At 44.5% G+C, this 20029-nt stretch overlaps 2 protein-coding genes across 7 annotated transcripts in view; one reads left to right on the forward strand and one right to left on the reverse strand.

The window, feature by feature from the left end:
• The window catches only part of adam12b (ADAM metallopeptidase domain 12b), a 54005-nt gene extending 47402 nt beyond the window's left edge, over positions 1–6603 (forward strand). Inside the window, exons 16-23 of one of the 3 annotated variants that reach the window (XM_054798899.1) lie at positions 573–771; positions 1698–1775; positions 3534–3642; positions 3845–3980; positions 5023–5131; positions 5205–5462; positions 5638–5813; positions 5865–6603. In XM_054798899.1, the coding sequence (XP_054654874.1) occupies positions 573–771; positions 1698–1775; positions 3534–3642; positions 3845–3980; positions 5023–5131; positions 5205–5462; positions 5638–5813; positions 5865–5994 (1195 nt within the window). In that variant the 3' untranslated portion in view covers positions 5995–6603. The remainder of the gene's footprint in view (positions 1–572; positions 772–1697; positions 1776–3533; positions 3643–3844; positions 3981–5022; positions 5132–5204; positions 5463–5637; positions 5814–5864) is intronic. The other 2 variants (XM_054798900.1, XM_054798901.1) reach the window with 2 other exon arrangements.
• edrf1 (erythroid differentiation regulatory factor 1) lies at positions 6375–19711 on the reverse strand. 4 transcript variants are annotated; one of them, XM_054798895.1, is made up of 24 exons: positions 19247–19697; positions 18962–19170; positions 18787–18853; positions 18585–18710; positions 18259–18525; positions 18080–18181; positions 17901–18022; positions 16023–16134; positions 15807–15954; positions 15624–15735; positions 14672–14783; positions 14318–14590; positions 14158–14229; positions 12497–12644; positions 12237–12428; positions 11968–12168; positions 11684–11899; positions 11396–11622; positions 11157–11315; positions 10944–11093; positions 7921–8074; positions 7708–7823; positions 7471–7637; positions 6375–7411 (listed from the first exon to the last, which is right to left on the reverse strand). In XM_054798895.1, exons 1-24 carry the CDS (start codon positions 19322–19324, stop codon positions 7246–7248), a joined length of 3696 nt encoding a protein of 1231 aa, XP_054654870.1. In that variant the 5' UTR covers positions 19325–19697; the 3' UTR covers positions 6375–7245. The 4 variants fall into 4 exon arrangements, 3 of the variants coding, with proteins under 3 accessions (XP_054654870.1, XP_054654871.1, XP_054654873.1); XM_054798896.1 differs by having other exon boundaries at positions 12237–12425; positions 19247–19696; XR_008573668.1 differs by lacking the exons at positions 6375–7411; positions 7921–8074 and having other exon boundaries at positions 7490–7637.
• Between the last annotated feature and the right edge of the window lie 318 nt (positions 19712–20029).

Below are 20029 nucleotides of genomic sequence, written 5' to 3' on the forward strand. Positions count from 1 at the left end.
TACCTCAATATACCCGAGGCTTCCAAATCAATATATAAATTACTTCAATTAATTATTTTTCTTATTATGCATTTAATTAATCAATTAATTGCAAATAAATTGTATTCTTTATGCTATGATACGAAATACACTCATTTACCAGACACATTAGGTGAATCTGCACACAGTATCGGTATCGGATCAGTATCGCCGATACCAGCCTGACTTTTACTGAGCATCAAATCAGAAACTGTGGTATCGCACAGCAATGGGTGACAAAGCAAATAAGTGTCCTATCTTAAACAATCATGATTTCCTTTTATTTTTCGAATACGCTGATTATTTCAGTGGAAACAAAACAGGTGCGTGCTGAAAACGGCCCCCGTGCTGCACTTTGGACACATCTGTCTTAATGAGTAAGAACTGCACATGCAAACTGCATGTTAGCGTCTGTTCATTAGCATCTAATTGTCTTACAGTTTAGCTGCTCAAGTGCCACCTGCTGGTGCTTACACGTTTTCTCCCCGAGTCTACGTGTGTACATGTGCGTGTTGTGTTTGAGTCCAATATGTAAGTGTGCGTGTCGGAACCAGGGACGCCAGGTGTGGGAAGATCCAGTGCCAGGGCGGAGCCAATAGGCCGGTGATCGGAACCAACGCCGTTTCCATCGAAACCAACATCCCGCTCCAAGAGGGGGGCCGTATCCTGTGTCGGGGAACGCACGTTTACCTGGGGGACGACATGCCGGATCCAGGTCTGGTTCTGGCCGGTACCAAGTGTGGAGACGGCAGGGTAAGTGGCCCGGCGGTTTCACCAAATGCTAATCGTTACTCAAGCACGTAACACCAATACTATCACGTACGCCATCGTTTGCTATCCTGTCAATGAACCGGTTGAAGACATGACGAAGTGCGCTTTTTGTTATTCATTCGTTCAAAGAAACCGAAACGTACGAAAACCGAGGCAATAATTCCCACAGGAAATCATGCAAATCCAATGAATCCATTCCACACACACAAAGTATTAACCAAAAAGACTTTTTCTAGAGAATAAGTCTAGTTTTACATGCAGAAAACAACGCAAAATACTAAATATGACTGGACGGCCGAAGTGGGTTTTCTCCATAGGGTGGATAAGGTGAGAAGCGCCGTCATCCGGGAGAAACTCGGAGTAGAAGCACCGCTCCTCCGCATTGAGAGGAGCCAGATGAGGCGGCTCGGGCATCTGGTCAGGACGGCTCCCCGGGGAGGTGTTTGGGGCACATCCGACTGGTAGGAGGCCTGGCCTGGGAACGCTGTGGGATTCAACGGGAGGACCTGGACAGGGAGGTCTGGGCCTCCCTGCTTAGGCTGCTGCCCCCGCGACCCAACCTTGGACAAGCGGAAGAAGATGGATGGATGGAACTTAATGTTGATGTGGACTTCCTGTACATTCTCACCGTCTTGGTCAAAGTGCTGCCACTCACAACTTTCTTTGGCCCCGTGGTGGGTTATTTATCAGTCGCACTCCATAAAAAATGCACGGACCGTGAGTCAGCACTCGATTTTGCGGACTGTACGAAAGCCGAGACGGTGTCTTAAAACCGACGCAAAATTTCAGACAAAACCCAATCATAGGAAAGCTGAGGTTTGACTGGAGCTTCCTTTTCCCTCTCAGTTTCAAGACTTTTTGATCCTCGTCTCGGGACCTCCTAAAAAGTGCCTAATTCTGCTTTGCAGGTGTGTCTGAGTCGCCAGTGTCAGAACGTCAGCGTCTTCGGCGTGCACGAGTGCTCGGGAAAATGCAATGGACGTGGGGTGAGTGCAGACTTGACGAGATGGGAATCACGGCTCCCGTTCTTCTCAGTGTTCACTTGGCGCTGATCTAGCAGGAAGTGTTTAGGTTGGCTGTGTAGGAACATTCCCCTCTATTTGTTAATATAAAGACATAAAGCTGCCACACGTCATCCCCCTCCCTCCCTCCGAGTGCCTCTTAACCCCCCCAACCCGCAGCAGCGCAGCATCCATCCAGCGTGAACTGGAAAACTCCTCCTTGCAGCTGCACAAGTCCTGCTCCTTCCAGCATCACAATGACAGCTGGGCCCTGTTGCCTCGCTCGGGAATCCTCTTGGATCTCAGCGAACCCCCCCCGGATGGACTTTACACATGTTTTATCTGTTACGACTTCCCGTGCACAGCTAGCCATTTTTCCACAAAGCAAAAGTTCAGCTAAGGTGGCAGCTTTTGCAGTGTGCCTGAAGTAACACATCTCATTAGCACAACAACCGACCACATGGTCATTTGTTAACAACAACAGAACCAATGTTGTAATAGCGGTAAGGAGCAGACTGCTCAGCCAGCATGAATTCATTGTGACACGCATGACTCTCACGCCAACAACCAACATTTCAAAGCGCATGCAGAGGTAGATAAAGCTATTGGATGTTAGTTGTAGCATTTGTAGCATTGCTTGATGGTCAAAGATCCTTTATATGACAGAAGCGCATTGCTGTTTTTAAGAGCGTACTGCAAAAAACGCCAGTCAAAGATCGTCTGTGTGACGGAAGAGCTCTGCTGGTTTTTTTAAATCTGTAAAAATGCTGGTCAAAGATCCTTTAAATTACAGAAGTTCTGTGCTGTACTACAACAACGCCAAAGATTCTTGGCATGACATGACAGCTCTGCTGTTTGTAAGAACGTACTGCAAAAATGCTAGTCAAAGATCCTCCACATGACAGAAGCCATCAGCTGTTTTCAAGAACCTACTGCTAAAATGGTAGTCACGAGGCTTCTGTGTGATGGGAGCACTTTGCTGTTTTTAAGAACCTTCTGCAAAAATGCTAGTCAGAGATCCTGTATATGACAGGAGCGCTCTGCTGTTTTTGAGAACCTGCTGCAAAAAATGCTAGTCAGAGATCCTGTATATGACAGGAGAGCGCTGCTGTTTTTGAGAACCTGCTGCAAAAATGCTAGTCAGAGATCCTTTGTGTGACAGGAGCGCTCTGCTGTTTTTAAGGATCTGCTGCAAAAATGCAAGTCAAAGATCTTGTATATGACAGGAGAGCGCTGCTTTTTTTGAGAACCTGCTGCAAAAATGCAACTCAAAGATCCTTTATATGACAAGAGATCTGTTTTGGTTTGAAGAACGTACTGCAAAAATGCTAGTCAAAGATCCTTAGTATGACAGAAGAGCGCCACTGTTTTTAAGGACCTGCTGCAAAAATGCCAGTCAAAGATCATCTATACGACATAAGAGCTTTGTGGTTTTTAAGGACCTACTACGCCGCCTGTCAAAGATCATCTATATGACAGAAGAGCTCTACCGTTTTTAAGGACATGCTGCAAAAGTGCCTGTCAAAAATAATCACAAGAGAGCTCTGCTGTTTTTAAGCACCTATTTCAAAACTGGTCTGTTGAAGGATCGACTGCAAAATCAATGATTGTTGTGACGTGAGTGCTGTGATGTGAATATTCCTGCTTCCTGGAGTAGCTGCGTGTCTGTCCACGCCATTTCAAGCACGGCAGAGAAGAACTGCTGCTCGCAGCATAACGCAGACGCTGTGTGCTTAATTGCAGGTGTGCAACAACAAGAAGAACTGCCACTGCGAAGCACACTGGGCGCCCCCGTTCTGTGAGGGGGCAGGCTTCGGAGGGAGCATCGACAGCGGGCCGGCGAGACTGGCAGGTTAGTGCGGATGATTTCAACAGCTGCATGCTACACGTCTCCTCCCGGCGCGCTCAGCCGTAAATTACACCGCACGCACTTCCAAAGAATGGCAGCTCATCGTGACGAGAAGCACTCGTTCTCCGCCTCTTGTCTTGTGGTCGTGGTGTGTGTGGCGTAGACGTGTGCGCATTAATGTGCGTCTTGTCCCGTGTGGCGTCAGCCCACAGCGTGCTCATCGCCGTGGCCATCCTGGTGGCGACAAGCGGCCTTCTGCTCGCCAGCGCCCTCGTCTTCATAAAGAGGAAAACTCTGCTGCGGCTGCTCTTCACCAAAAAGAGCACCTTGGAAAAGCTCAGGTATGAAATATTATCACAGACGTGATGAAAGATGGGTTGAAGGAAAACCACCCACAGGGCGAGAATTGGTGGAAATAATCAGCACAAATATGAAAGACAAATTATTTAATTTTTACATAATCACCTCAGGGCGCCACCCTGAAATAGCCAATTAAATTAAATGATTGTCTCATGAGCAATATTGCAGTTAACATTATGAATTATGATTAATAGCTTAATTAATAACATTAACCATGACGCATTCACTTGAACTTACTGTATCACATTGGGTAATTGTGGCTGAAGTGGGACCCCGAAGTGATTTAAATTAAAACAAAACAAAAAAAATCCTGAATATAATGGATAATTGTTTGCAATAATTATTCATTTTATGTGATAGCCGAATTCTAACTGATTCACTCTCAAAAGGCTAAGAGTTGGCGCTCCCTGGTGGCGTAACACCTCCATTGTTATTCGTTTTCATGACGGTCGATGCGTTCAACGCAGCTTGGTTTTCGCAGCTTTCTACGGTACTTAATGCAACTTTAACAAACAGTAAAAACGGAATAAATTATCGGAAAAATAAAATGAATGTCGATTTTTTTACCGTCTTGCAGCACGCAAGTGAGAAATGAATTAGTTTAATAGAAACATGCACTTTTCTCTCATTTATTCTCTATATAATAGAGTAAATATTGTAATATATAAATCATATTATTATTACATTGTTATATTTTTACTGTATATGTACTATTATTAAATAATGATTAATAATAATATATAATGTAGTTAAATGTATCTCCCATATTAAGCTGTGTGTTAGCACTAGCATCAATGCTACGTGAAGGTGTAGTGCTAATATGAACTTTGATTTCATTGACATTTTAAGACTATTTCAATTCCATTTTAGAACAGTAGGGGGAGCCCCGATGCTAAAAAAAAAACAATAAACAATTATCCCCTACTGCTTTTAAAAATTAAATTGCCTCAATCAAAGATGGGGGTTTGATAAAGAGTGTGTCAAGCGTGTTTGTGGCCTTTTAAGACCTTCCTTTAAATGCAGATCCATTGAGGCAAAGAGGCCCACCAGCCCAATCAGGACCCAGTCCATTTGTAGACCACTACCACAGCGGAAACCTCCCCCCAAACCATGTGGGGCCAGCATTTACAAGGTGAGTCTCCTTCTTTGACCTCCTTTTACCTGTTAAATCCATCTCAAACCTCCTTCGTGGTTTCTCCCTGCAGCCTTCTTCCCTCCTGAGCGCCGAGCCTCTCCTCCCCCAGCACAGGTTCCACTCCCACAGCCTGCGCCGCCTGCCTCTCTACCAGCCTCTGCACATCAGCCAGCCCATGCCCGTGTCACACGGCGTGGGACAGCCCACACTGCCTCCCCTGCCGGACCGACAAAGGCTAGCGCCGTCCCACCACGCTCTCTCACCGCCACCGGGCGTGCCGCCTTTTCTCAGTCTGCCCCGCCAGCCGGCATCTTACCGACTGGTCCAGGTCTGTCTAGTGGTTTTTTGCTGATTTTTTTTCCCCGCTGTTTTATGTAGCAGAAAACCATGACTTTTATTGTCATTTCCACTGTCAGAAAGTGTGTAGGATTTCATGCTGTGCCAGTGTACCTAATGAGGTGTCCTTTCGGCTATGTATAAAGTTGTTTATGTGTCATCTTCAGGACGTGGACAAGCCCAGTCCTCCCCAGAAGCCGCTTCCTGCAGACCCGCTGGGGAGAAGCTCTCGTCTGGGTCACGGCTCCCCGATGGCAGGCGTTCACGTGCCGGTAAAAGGACTGTTGCCCATCCCCATCCCCACTGTTCCCAGGCCTCCGCCCAGCATCCCTTTACCCAGCAGGTTGGTTCGTGTACTATATCTCATTTATTTTGACTTGTTTTTCCATCAAAGGTTTGCTTTTTTTTCAGACCTGCACCAGTGTTGCCCTACAGACCACCAAAGACCCCCAAAGACTGCTGCTGAGTCTTGCTTTCTTTTAAAAGCACGAGGAAGCTTTCTTGATTTTTGCACTAATCACTAAAGGGAGGCTCGGCAGCCATTGTTTTTACACAGCTGGACTGTTGTTACGCCTCGGCGCTCCACGAGGGGGCGGTGTTACAGCACCGAATGGAAGTGCATAGTGCAGCGATTCAAGTCACGTGACAAAAAGCCGGAAATTAGCTTGTCGGGACTTTTTGTGAACACTTTGGAAGCTAAATGAGGCTATGATCTCCCATTGACTAAAAGGTGCTCTTTTGTCCTCGCTCAGGTACCAATGGACTAATGGTGGACTTAATTTCAAAGTATGTGTTTCGTAATGTGTGAAGTACATTTTGGAGACGAATGGAATGTCCACGTCACCAAGTGGTCCATAATGTAGTAAATAAGCCAACAACCATTGTCACGTTTCAAGCATTTTATTTTAAGTGAGCAGAAAAAAAGTTGTAAAAGTTAAGTTCAGTTATTTTATTTATTAAGGCTGTTAAGGCGTATGTATGAAAGTATGGTGTCATTTTCCTCAATATGTTTTCTCGTTTACCTCCACTTCGTACCTTCAGTGTCTCCGGTGTTTTGATGCTTTCTTGTCTTTCATGTACAGCAGTTTGTACATCCTAAAATGTGGTTTATTTACATAAAAGATCACGTAAAATTAGCGTACCTTGTTTGTGTCCCACACTGCCACCTTTCCAAAAGAGTATTAATACAAGCCAGGTATAGGATTGCAGTCATGTTCCGCGTTAACACAGGTTGCATGGGGGAGGGGTTCAAGTGAGACACAGTGTAGGAAGTGTTGCGAAGGATGCAGTGATTGTACTTGCTGATGAAGTTAAAGTGAGCAAGTGTATGTACAGCGTTAAGCGTCTCCAGAACGAACTAGTGATACAAAGCCCTCCGACATATCCTCTAGTATTGTCTCAACACTGCCCTCTATTGGACTAAATAGTCACTGCACGAAATGTAATCTATGATCACTCTGCTAACAGATGGCGTTCATATGTAAACAAAAATAATTCATGACGATAATTAGGAGGTTGGAGAAGCGTTGAAAAGGTGCATACGTTTTTTAATTTCCATGTCACAGCAAGCATGCCCTTATTTATAATGTATATAACACATTTAGACAATTGCACTGTTGCGTTGAAATGTTTAAAAAAGCAGACACGCTTGGTTGATGTTTACAGCATCCATGTAAGCTCTGCATATCAAAAATATAAAAAGAGTAGCCTTCCAAATGCTGCTGGTGTCAAAGTGACCAGTTCATCTTCAAGTCGTCACGGCGTGTTTACTGATGTCACGACACCATATCAGCGTCGTCGTCTCGTCCAGTTTGCGTCGTCAGAAGCTGCAGGAGCTCAGCGTAGAGCTGGACTCGGGCGAGCAGAGGCATGTTTTTGTCGCAGCGCAGCAGCTTGGAGTAAATGTTCTTGTAGGTTTTCAGGAGCTCCTCGTGGCTTTTGCTATCACACAAAGACGTGTGAGTCTCTGTGCCAAAAAGAGAACGAGTGGATCATCTCACCTGGGTTTCCGTTTGGTCTTAGCCATGACTTTTATTAGCTGGAGAAGCAGGTCGGAGAAACGCGACTCGAACAGAACGATCAGCTTCGTCACTTCCTGGAGGTTCAGTCCTGATGCCGAGCAGTCGGCTGCAGCAGGAGAAGACGGCGAAATATCTGCGTGGCTTCCCTGCAGAGGGACACAAAAGATGGATGGCAGGTTCGTGCATGAAGACTGCTTGCCACCGTCTAGTACGTACCTCGCTCTGCTCCTCCAGCATTTCTGCATGAATCATCTGAAAAGCAAAGCGAGTCTCAGCCATGATGTCAAGAGCTGCAGTCAAGCTCTTCAGCTTCGCGGCGCTGCTGTTCTGAGCTGCAGAGAGAGACACACACACACACACACACACACACAAAAGGTTAGTTATTTATAAAAGGGGGTTTCCAGTCCAGCACCTAACTAATCCATGTACCCGCCATAGTGAACTCGGCGAAGGCCACCCTCTCCAGAAGTGCGCGGAGCAGCTCGCAGGGTGCGTCTTTGAGGCTGAGGAACAAATAGATGGCCTTGCTGTAGTGGAGCTCCGCCAGGCTGCGATGGTGCTTCCTTAAGCGTTCATCTCCTACCTGCTCCACACAAACGTTCCTTTGAGTGTTTGCAACTTTAGTCGCATGTAAAACTCACTTGTCTTTGTCCACAACATGAGGACAAAAATATCAATAAGTAGCAATTGCAGTGGAACCTCTACATTTTCATGATCATAAAAGGGTAGCAGTGATGGCAAAGAGGGAAAGTGTGATTATAACCATAGAGAAGGAAATGGAGGAAATGGAACTTTCTTGGAATAGAGTACAGTAGTCTGTCCTTGTTGCTCAGTACAATGATGCCTCGGTAACAATAAGTCAACATTAACTCATTCAATCCCAGCCATTTTTCAAAAGATGTACCTTCAGTAGCGGCCGTTTTAGACGATCTTTCAAGGCACACAGAATATTGTGTTGTATGGTTTATCAACATGGAACTTACCAAAAGAAACATTAGACTCCCGTCTTTCATCAGAAAAAACAAGTTTGTTTCTAGCTTTTTGTGTTCTTTAGTAATCAACAGTGATGGAATGGATACGTTTCAGGAAAATATCAGTTTCCAACAAGAAAAATAGCTTTTTGTGAAAAGATACATTTCAAGCATAACACAATTTTTTTGCTTTTGTGGCAGCACAAATACCTAAACAACTGTACCACAACATAAACAACACAAAACAGGGTTGTTTTATATCAACAGAGTATTTACAAATGTAACACGCTGAACTATTTACAATTTTCACATTTGGAACTACACTGTGTGTGTGTGTGTGTGTGTGTGTGTGTGTGTGTGTGTGCATGTGTTAAAATTTCCCTACAATGCATAACGTAAAGCACCGTGTATAAACCGCACCCCCATTTTCAGGCTCATGGCGAGGAAAAAAAATTTTTAGTTCATAAATGCTAGCCAACTCTTTCATCTCAAATCAACATGCGTAAAAGGTACTAAGCAATTTCAAAAAGAAGAATAAAGGAGAAATCTGAACTTCGGCATCTAGATCTTTAATATTATGGCTAAGCACAGATTAATAATAATAATAATAATAATAATAATAATAATTTTTAAAAAAATCTAAAGAAATTTGCAATTTTCAGAGATGTTTTGATATTTTATCTTTCACTGCTTCTCTTTTTCTCTATTATTATTTTATTGCATTGCTTCAGTGTGAATTTGAATAAACTACTGTATTGTATTTGACATTGGAAGCTTAGGTTAGCTTCAGTGTATATAGAGATCCTTTCACTGTGTGAAAATACAGACAGCCGTCAGATAAGTTAGTTGCATACACAAGCATTTTCAGCAGCTGTACAGCAGAGGGCGCTAAAGTCAAAGCAACTGTCTGACCCACAGACGGCTATTCAAAATGGGCTTCTTGTCAATTTCTGCGTCTGGTCACAGACCTGTCATCGTGTATAAACCACACCCCGATTTTTTGCTTCTTACCTGTGGAAAAAAAGTGTGGTTTATACACGGTGCTTTACGGTAACCTGCATTCTACATACACTCTGCTCTCCCACTTCCACCTTGCTGTGGAGTGTGTTAATTCATGCAAACGATCCATGCCGAGCTCTTGTCAAATGCACTTCTGCCACCTTGTGGCAGTTTTTATGGCTTAAAATTGCTTTAATGGTGACTTCTATTGGTGTGCACTTGCGTCACCACCTCTTTTCGCCTCTTGCACAAAACGACGTACAAATACGTCTTTCGGATCAGGCGTTCAGGTTTATAAAAAGGTATAAATACATCTTTGGCATTGAATGAGTTAATATTAAAAGGAGAACAAAGTGTCCATAGCAGGATGAAGCTGTGACGAGTGACGAGACCCCCCCCCCCAGGCGCACACAGCAAAATCCTCCTCCTACGTGTCAAGTTACCAGGCCATGCAGTAGTGCTCTTCATGTGTCAGGAGCTACGGTATGTATACATAGTATTGTTATCAGGCTGATATCAGCCTGATAACAATAGGCGTATTGGATTATATGGGCCTTTGTCTAAAATCTCAGATTTTGCCACTCCGATACAAGCAGTCGATTCCAGACTCCGCACCAGCACGTCTATCCAGCAGCAGCCAGATGGAGCCCACGCATGGAGTGGGAGCGGTGTCGGCTGTGTGTATTTTTTCTTAAAAGTCCGAAAAAGACGTTGCAGCTGAGTGCAAAACTTGTCATGCACAAGTTTCCGCGGCACCGGGTAAGTTTAATACGACCAAACTCATTGCGCATTTAAAGCGGCCTCAAACGGGGTAAAAAAAAACTCCCACGGGACGACAAGAAGTCATTCGCTACAACAGAAAAGATGACCAGCCCCTGCCGGCAGTGAGTAAAGTCTGGTTTAAACGCTTCATTCGCTACATCATGCCTAGCCACCACTATTATTGTTCTCAGTTTAAGAGGAGGATAAGCGGCATAGAAAATGGATGGATGGATGTTTGCGTAAGATTGCTTGACAAGCCTTTTCTAACGTTGCTCGCTACAAAATAAGTCAGAAAAGCTTGAATGATTCGTGCTGACATCAGATCGATATCGGTATCGGTATCGGCTGATAGTCAAGGGTGCAATATCAACATGGGATTGGAAGTGAAAAGGTTGTATCAGGACACCCCAACACATAGTCATGGTTTTTAAGTTTCACTTTCCAGGGGTTCACTTCTCTTCTCTTCTGACATCAAAGGGGAGCTGATTGCCTTCTTCAACACCACGCGTCATCAAAGGGTGAGTAGTGGTTCCACTACAGAGGTTAGCTTCTTTTTCCACTTGTGCGACCATTACGAATGTTACAATGTTACATAAAATGTCTTTATAGTGCATAAAGGTTTAACTCGGAACTGATGAATTACATTTGAAAATACTACGTTCCAAATTCAGCCGCATTTGTCATGCGCGTCCAAGAACTGGTTGGAAATGGTTTTCCCACCTGGTTGCGGAAACAGCTGTGGTACATGGAGGCCAGGCGGTGGTGGATGGTGGCGGCTCTGTACTGGTACAGTGGCTGGCGGGCCGACTCGGTCTGCAGGTCGCAGTACTTCAAGGACTTCATCATGGACTCGGTCACCTCCCGCTCGATCTAGGAAAGAAAGCGCTGATGCAGAGATTAACCTATAAGATGGCGGGTGTCGTGAAAACCGACCTGCTCCGGAGCCTTCCTGGAAAGCGGAGCGTAGTCCTGCAGAAGCGTAGCCAGGGTGAAATACGTAGTGGACAGTTCCCAGTTGACGCTGTCCCACACGCCCTGGTGGTTCTCTCTGCATGACAGGGACCTCATGGCCCGCAGATAGTAGTCTATAGCCTGGTGTTATAGGAAGACACAAATGTGTGAATGCATATGGCGGTGAAGTTGTGAGGGGGGGATTGTGGAGAGAAGGACACCTTGTGGTAGTAGAGAGCCTCTTCAGGGGAAAACTCCCCTCTGTTGTCGTCCGCAGGGACGCCAGAGTGAGCCTGAGCACAGATTCTCATCAGCTTGCCTGTATTGCACAGCAGCAAAGCCTTGTTCGTGCTGTCCCCGATGGCCTCAAAGTCCTTCATGCCTTTCTCAAAAAAGGCAAAACTCTTTTTCCACAGCTCCTGCTCTGCGATCGACACAAAGGTCTTCACTGCAAAAGGAGGCCCGTGTTTAGCCATGGCAATAAGTCCAAAAGTCCCTGCCAGTCTCACCTTTCTCAGTCTGCATGGTCGCCGACTGGTTCATGTAGTAGACTCCCATCTCGTTGCGGATGTTTCCCAGCCGTTTGAGCACCTGAGCCAGCTGATCAGACGCGTCATCTTTCAAAGCGTGCGAGACGAGCAGCTCGTAGGCGGCCTCGTAGCACTTGCTGCTCACAAACAGCTGATACTCGGGGTCCATGGCCAGGTCTGTCGCCATGTTAAAGGCTGAGAGATGACAAATGTAATGGTTTGGAAACTACAAGCATGTTGCCTCACCGGAATGAGCAACTGACCTTGGCAGCTGCTCTCCCGGTGCAGACTGTGTAGGATCTCCTGGTCCTCTTTGGTCTGGTAGCTGTACTCCTCCTGGTAAGCGGCCCTGTTGTTGGCATTTTGGGCCAACATCAGCTGGATGTCTCCACACAGAGAGAGGCACTGGCTGTGGAACAGAAGCACTTGCGGGTGCAGAGCGCCGCCAATGCAACAATAGGCATCTGGGGAGGACACAAAAGGAGAGAGAAATGACCACAAAATAACAGAGTCCTGGATCAGAGTTCTATACCATAACACTGCAGAGACAGCTTGATGTAGCGCAAGGCTCGGCCGTATTTCAGCAGGTTGGTGGCAGCATCAGACAAGACGTAGTACGCCTTGGAGGCCTTGAGGAAGAGCTGCAGCTTCATTTGGTGCTGCCACGTGCCGGGAATCATCCCTGAGCGTGTTGGGTGCTTCTGGTCTGCCTGCAAGGGCCCTACTGAGAAAGACAGTTGAGTCCTGCTTACCTCGCTAGCGTTATTCCAGTGTAGCAGGAAACAGACTTACCTCTTTCAAGGAGAGGAGAGATGCCTTTCTCTGCAGCACAGCCTCTACCGGCACTTCTGTCCTCATACTTCAGGGGGATTGGTATGTTTGGGTCTACCGCTGGGAGATCGCTCTCTTTTTTGATGCTCCCATCCACTGCCTTTAGTCCCTGTGTAGCCATTTAATAATATTACACAAATACATTACAAAAATATCATATTATTTTGTTTATTTACTCAATTCCAGCAAATAACAGGCATTTATCAGGGAGTGCTTTTATTTGTGTGTCACCGTCTATGCAGTGGTTGTTCTGGGGGCCCTAAACTGATGATGTCGGTGTCTGGGGGCACCTTATGGGCCGCTTAGGTTGGGTGTACAGTCGTCCCTCGTCACTTCAAGTTTTGAATATTGCAGCTCTATCACGGTTTTCAAAATATGCTAATTATTATAATTAAATATACTTATCTAAGCAAAGTTCACATATGGAGCATCTAGCCTAAATTACGCATTTTCAAGCATAAAAGTGGCTAAATGAACTAAAATACAATAAGACTCATTCAAATACACGTTGTTGATATGTAGTATTCTACATTGGATGCAAGGTGTCAGTAATGGTACATTGATGAGAAATGAAATGAGACTCTCCCAAAGCAAACACATGAGTCTATCCATCCATTTTCTATGCCGCTTCGCCTCATTAAGGTCGCGGGGGTACGACCTCGGGCGACAGGCGGGGTACACCCTGGACTGGTCGCCGGCCAATCGCAGGGCACATATAGACAAACAACCATTCACATTCACACATTCATCCCGATGTCAAATGTAGTTTCCCAACTATTACAAGACAATTTAGAGTCGCCAATAAACCGTCATCCATGTTTTAGGAATGTGGGAGAAAACCGGAGTACCCAGAGAAAACCCACACACGCACAGGGAGAACATGCAAACTCCACACAGAAATGCCCAAGGGAGAATTGAACCCAGGTCTTCCCGATCTCCAGACTGTTACTGTGTGGCCAACATGCTAACCACTAGACCACCGTGCGACCCATGTGTGAGTCTATATTATGTCTTACTTGGATAATGCGAGTGTAAAGGTGACTATGGGGTGTTATTTTATGTCTAGAGGGCTCTAATAATGTTAAAAACCATATTTAAAAAGGTCATAAACATGTTTTCTATGCTCTAACTACAAAAATATTTGATTTATAAATAAGGACAGTTGGGTCTGAAACCAATTAACTGCGATAAACAAGAGGTAACTATGGTAACTGAAAAATGATATAATAATAATACAAACCTTAAACAAAAAATGTGTTGTTTTTCCCCCACAAAACAAATTGTTTTAATATAAAATAAAATGTATTTTTTATTGAACAGCAATTTAAATTTTAATATTTTACATTGTTATGTAGAAATCATAATAAAATGTGAACATGCTAAAATTATATTTTTAATTGTTGTTTTCAATTGTTTTTGTTTTGTTTATTGCAAATTCCTGAAACAAAAATAGATAATAGCATTCCAGTACATAATTCTAATACCTGTGATTACACCCACCAAGTAGCCCTTTCCATCTTTAAGTACGTGACGAACTCTGCACTTAATTGAGACACTGTGAAGGCTACCGTCTGAGGAAATACGGTATTCTCCTGGAACAAAATGCACTCCTGTAGACTTGCCTTTAATACGTAGTTCAGGACGTGTCTGCATCGCTCCTCTTTGTCTTGTGAAACAGGGAAAGCGCAACCAGGCTGCAAAGACAAAAACACACTTGGTGTCCAATTTTTTCTGCTGGAAAAGCTAACCACTACCACATCAGGAGAAACTGCAAACACTGACTCGGATCAGCTGAGTGGATTTGTATTTCTCCGGGACGGATAGTTCTCCTACAGAGCGGATGACAGCCACGGCTTTACTGTCGTCCTGAGGGCTGTTACTGCCTGAACTGCTGTCGTCGCTGTCCTCCTCCAGGTCCTCGTCTTCTTCGCGGCCGTCATTACTGTAGCTGTCCTCTGAGCCGCAAGCCCGGAGCGACTCGCCTCCGTCGTCGTCCTCCTGAGGTTCATCCAGCTGGAAGAGTTCTGACAACATGTAGTGGGCTGAGGCGATGATCTGCACAGGTGGAGAAGACAGCAGGACTGAAATGTGACCATCGCACTCACACAGAAATAGGATGCTGTCTCCGAAGCTTACCTGGGGATGCCGGTCCTGGTCCAGAAGCTTGACGCAGTTTAAAAGCAGAGTTCGGATTGTGCCGTAGTGTTTTCTGTTTTCGCTGGCCTTGAGCATCAGGTTGCAAGCCACTCTGGAGCACAGACAGGCACAAACGAGTTGCTAATCAGCACAATTTGTGCTGCACAGAATGAAAAAAAACGGGTGGCAGCCAGCGTGGTTGTGTGGATGTACATTGGTAAACCTCACTCCCTGCACCTTAAGAGCTGCACTGGACGTGGAGTTTACAGTCCAGCATTTTAGCTTGACAGCTCGTGGTTTCGGCTAACTTTGGTGCGAGCCCAAGGACGAACACGGGGCTACACAACCTCGAGTCACACTGACATGTGATCTAATTTCTATATGACATCCGACGCTTCCTCCTCGCTCTCGCCATCCCTTATCGCGTCCCACCGGCCAGGGAGAGTTGGCTGTGTTGCCCTGGGTTTACCCGCTGATGGCTGATGCCAGCAGTCAGGCACACTTAGCTGTCATCAGTCTGCTCTTGCATTAACTCATCAACTTTCCTTTTGATTTGTCTTTATTACGTGCAGGACTGTATTATTCAAGTGAGCAAGCGTGCTGTGTTTTTGACTTCATGGATTATTTTTGTGTTCATTTCTGTTCCTGCATCAACTGTTCTTCTGGAGTTGTTCTTCCACATTCTTTCAGGTTCTTCCATGAAGAAAGGCCAAAAGACGCCTGTAAGCTTCTTTATGCAAAACAAGACAACGAGAATTCTAATAATAATGATATCACAACAAAAATTAGTGTGATTACTTTAAAACACGGCCCTGAACACAGGGCGTGTATTTGTGCATGTGTGGGAAAAAAAATCATCCCAGAGAATCGAGATCTCACTTTCTATGCATGAGAGGATATTTTGCAGAATCATGCGGCTCTAGTAAACAAACAAACAAAGACGTTTTCCTACTTGTAAAGTAACACGGCCACAGGAAGCGTGAACGGATTGTGGCTTTTCTCCTCTTCGGCCTCCTCGCACAGCGTTGTAAGATCGTAAAGTTTGACGATGTCGCTCCCACTAGCTAAAAAGGAGGGAAAAAGCAGGAGGAGGAGTGAGGAAACAATAACAAGCATTGCGGATGACTTCTCCCACCTTTAAAAAGCCAGTAGGTGTGACCCTCTTTGGTGCAGTTGGACTTGAGGAACGAGAGGATGTTCTGTGCGATGTCTTTCACCACCCTTGTGGAAAAAGTAGAGTTCTCCAAATGGGGGATGTCCTCTGTTTTTATCATCTCGTACTTCTGCAAGGAAGACGATTTAAGCGTGCAGGAATGTACAGACACAGATTAAGGCTAAATGAGTTGTTTACTTGAACGATGCCGTTGACGTGAAAGCACATGACGAGTTCTGGAACGTTACACATCAGATTGTCGAGCCAGTAGTCAATACCTGTCAGGATATTGATCGGTTTATTGTTGTCCCTAAAAAAAAAAAAAAAAAAAAAAAAAAAAAAAAAAGACAGAAAAAGAGAAACGGCAAATTAAAGTATGACGCGAGCATGTCCAACTCTAACTTCACGTTTTCATTAAAACAATAACAACATGCAGTTGATCAGCTTTAAATATTAATGGCTTGCATTCGGTTGGTGTATATTTTCAACTGGACACCCTACACGGGAGCCATATGTCGACAGCCCCCAAACCGGCTGACTCACGTCGACATAAGTGGTTGCCCAACTGGCCATTGCTTGCATATTTCCTTGTGACGTTGACCAGAGACATAAGGACAATGGTCAATAATAAAGGATTTTTGAACATACAGTACTTGACATTGTTTTCCTCTAGTTGTGCATAGTCGTCCCTCGTTTACAGCAGTTAACTGGTTCCAGGCCCGAACGCGTTAAATGAATTCCCGCGACATACGATTCAATGTTAATAAATGGAATATTTTCGTAGTTACAGAATAGAAAACTGTTTTATGACTTTCTAAATACGGTTTCTAACATTATTAGAGCCGTGTAAACATGAAATAACACCCCTAGAGTCACTTTTAAACTCCTATTATTCCTTGTTTCCAGTACACTACACTGCAACTCTCATGCTGCAGGAACTCGAGATGGACTCGAGTGAGCTAGCCAGTTAGTCTCCAATTTATTTCTTCTAAAACTTAAGAAGTCAAAAACTTACCACTTCCAAACGGTAAGTGAGGAGAACATCATAAGGGACATGGCTGACTTCATGCAGTGTTAAGGTAATGTAAGGTAAGGTAATGTCTCAATGTTTTGTGCCATTACTGCTACCTGGTGACCAGAATACTATTTATCACTTGTATTTACATGTGTTGTGACTAACAATAGCCCATAGTCTATCACCAATCATTTAATTAATTTCTGAAAAAAACACAATATAACGAGGAAGCGATAATCGGACAGTGATATTGCAAGGGTTGACTGTATTTTTATGTCGATTCTTCTCTTTTCATATTCTTTATACTCTTATCTAACAGAAATGCTGCGATAATTTGTTAATAATGGGAAAATCTTTCTTCTGGTGGCTAACACAAAAAAAAAAAAAAAATCAATTGGGTGCATTTTCTTGCTTTTATTTTGAGGCCTACAAGTCACTGTGTGCATGTTTTAATGCTGTAACTGGATGGTAGTTATGTTGCTGTTGTTTCACGCTACTACGGGATAACGCAGACGTTGACAAAACGACAACACGTTGACATACGGTGAGAACGGTCATACAGTCAGAACTTGATTTGTTTGTTGACGAAAATGGGACCAACTTTGTCACTATGCGTCTCGATCCTGTTATAGCCCTTTGACGATGGTTGAGCATGTGACTTGTCATTTTCTGGGGCAGTGTTTTCCTGAGAGTGAGCAACCACCCCTCTCGTTGACTAGCTATTTAGCTTCCTGTGTAGAAGGAGTGAACCATGGCGGCTGAAGTGTCATCCAGATTGCTATTGGAGCTGGAACACCAGTCGCTTTTATAGCGTATGTTGCCCTGAAACCTTTTTTTGGTGGATTTAAAAAATGGCACTTACACAGTAGGAAAAAACAGGAAAAGTTACATAGTGGAAATTATGTACTTTAAAAAAATACAAAAATAAAAAAGCTGACCAATCACAGTTCTGAGGTCTGTTATGCAGTTGACAAAAGGTTAGGTTTTTTGCAGGTGCACGAGGCATATAGCACAATGAAACCTTTAAGCGGGTTCCACTACATATTGGTGACAATTCCCACCTGAGTTTAAGGCTGACGGCTGGATAGCGCCCCCCTCCAAATATAGGCATGTTGGAGCCAACCAACATGTGGATGTCCTCAAAGGTCCACATGATGTTTCGCACAAAGTCGTTCCTCAAACCCTGCAAAGAATATCACTATTAATTGTGCTAAGTCAAATCATGACTGAGTAGACTTACCTGACTGTTCTCTCCTTCGTTAAAGAGCGCCGGCAGGTTTTGCTCTTGTGGCACCGCCGTCACCTGGCCCAGAGCGTACTTGCTGTCCATGGGAACACTTTCCTAAAACATTTGGAATGAAATGTTACTCAAAAGTCAGCAGTGCTTCTTGAGATAATGCTAAATAAGTGCTACGCTACCTGTTTACAGGCAGACTCTTCCTCTGCGTCCGAGCTGGAGAAGGTGGTGGGCCACGAAGAGCTGAACTCCTGCGCCCCACTGTCCTCATCACCATCGTTCAAGGTGTCCTCTACAGGCTCGGCGGCACAGTCGCCATTAATACTGTAGTAGAGGAACTTAGACAGGATCGCTTTCTGATACCAATGCTCTTTGCTCTTCTTTTTCCGCTGCCACTTCTGATCCATCAGCCGCTGATAAAAGTCTTTTAACCACGTCCAATCTCCTGTCTGGACACATGTGCGCTTATTATACTTCCTTGAAAGACGGGACTAGACAACTGTTGTACCTGAGAGGATCTCATGAAGAGCTCTTGAATGTCCAGCTCGTCCAGAAGAAGGGTGCGACCCACGCGATGGACGGCCATGCTGACATGGGACTTGCTGTAGGGGATTTTCAAGAGCTTCTTGATGTTCTGAGTGGGTCATGGGGACAGGTCAGTATTACTACAACACATACAAACATATCTGGTCTGTGACAGTTCCACAAACCTCCGAGTCTGACACAACATCAACGTCATCCCCGATGCAGTCAATAAAATCATACGCCATACCAAAACTGCCAAAAAAAAAAGGTGTTACAATTGCAAGAGATACTATAACACTCTTGACTCAACCACACTAACAGTGTTTTATTGTGTATTACAGTACTTGTATGATATAGTACCTTGAAAATGGCTTGCCCTTGCTGCTGGAGCCCAACACTGTGGTGCCAGCACTGCCCAGCTGGGGGTTCTCTCTCAGCCAGTTGGCAGGTGGCAGCTTCAGGTCTGTCTTCTCCTGCAGCAAGGCATATGCGCTTGGAGGTGGGGCTGCACAGTACTTGACAACAGCCCGGCTTTTGATTTCACTGCTGCTCGAACATATGGCTGAGTCCTTTACAACAACCACCACAACGAATTGCTTAGTTTCGAATTAATGTACTCGCACAGATCCATAACTTTCTACTCACTTGCTTGCTGTCGTCTTGGGCATTATCCCTCGGGATTCCAGGCTCTCTGCACCCATTTGAATCACTCATTATGCACATACGACCAACCACATACAGAGAACTAGGCAAGCTTTCCCCGGCGTCGGTAGTCCATGGACAACACCTTCAGCGACACTTTCAATGTGTGTCGCTGAAGTTGCTGACTTTTATTAGCTTAGCTTAGCTAGCTAGCTAGCTAGCTAGCGCCTCGACAGCACCGCGACTTTAGACATGAAACGCCATGAAGTGTGGTAAAATACCACATGCACAGATTAGAACGGTAAATGAGTCGTCTTTTCTTTTATGCTGGCAACTTCAGTCAAACGAAGTCCCAAAATAATTACTTCAACTTCTCCTCCCCCTTAACAGCAGCCAGTCACTAATGTGTCTTATGACAACACACGACAACTTCCGGTTTTGATAACGTCATTCTCTCACCCAAATTATTTTGTATTTATGGTAAATTAAAAACATCACAATAAAATATAAAAATTAAAATTACACGACCTAAGTCATTTTTTATTAGGCTTAATGTTAACAACCGTGTTCAATTTAAGAACGAACTCGGAAGTACTTGACAGCCGGCGAGTCTTCTGGAAAAGTTAATATTTCTTCCTACATGCCTCTAGAAAGTACTGGACGGAATCATCTTGTGTAAAATATTCAAACTAAATCATTCTTTATTGAAAGAACACAGGAAAAAGGTACATGTTAGACGAAAAATAAATAACCTGATCAATATATTAAAGTAAAATACATTACATT

Source organism: Dunckerocampus dactyliophorus, chromosome 14 (genome assembly GCF_027744805.1).
Source record: "Dunckerocampus dactyliophorus isolate RoL2022-P2 chromosome 14, RoL_Ddac_1.1, whole genome shotgun sequence".
Classification (NCBI taxonomy): domain Eukaryota; kingdom Metazoa; phylum Chordata; class Actinopteri; order Syngnathiformes; family Syngnathidae; genus Dunckerocampus; species Dunckerocampus dactyliophorus.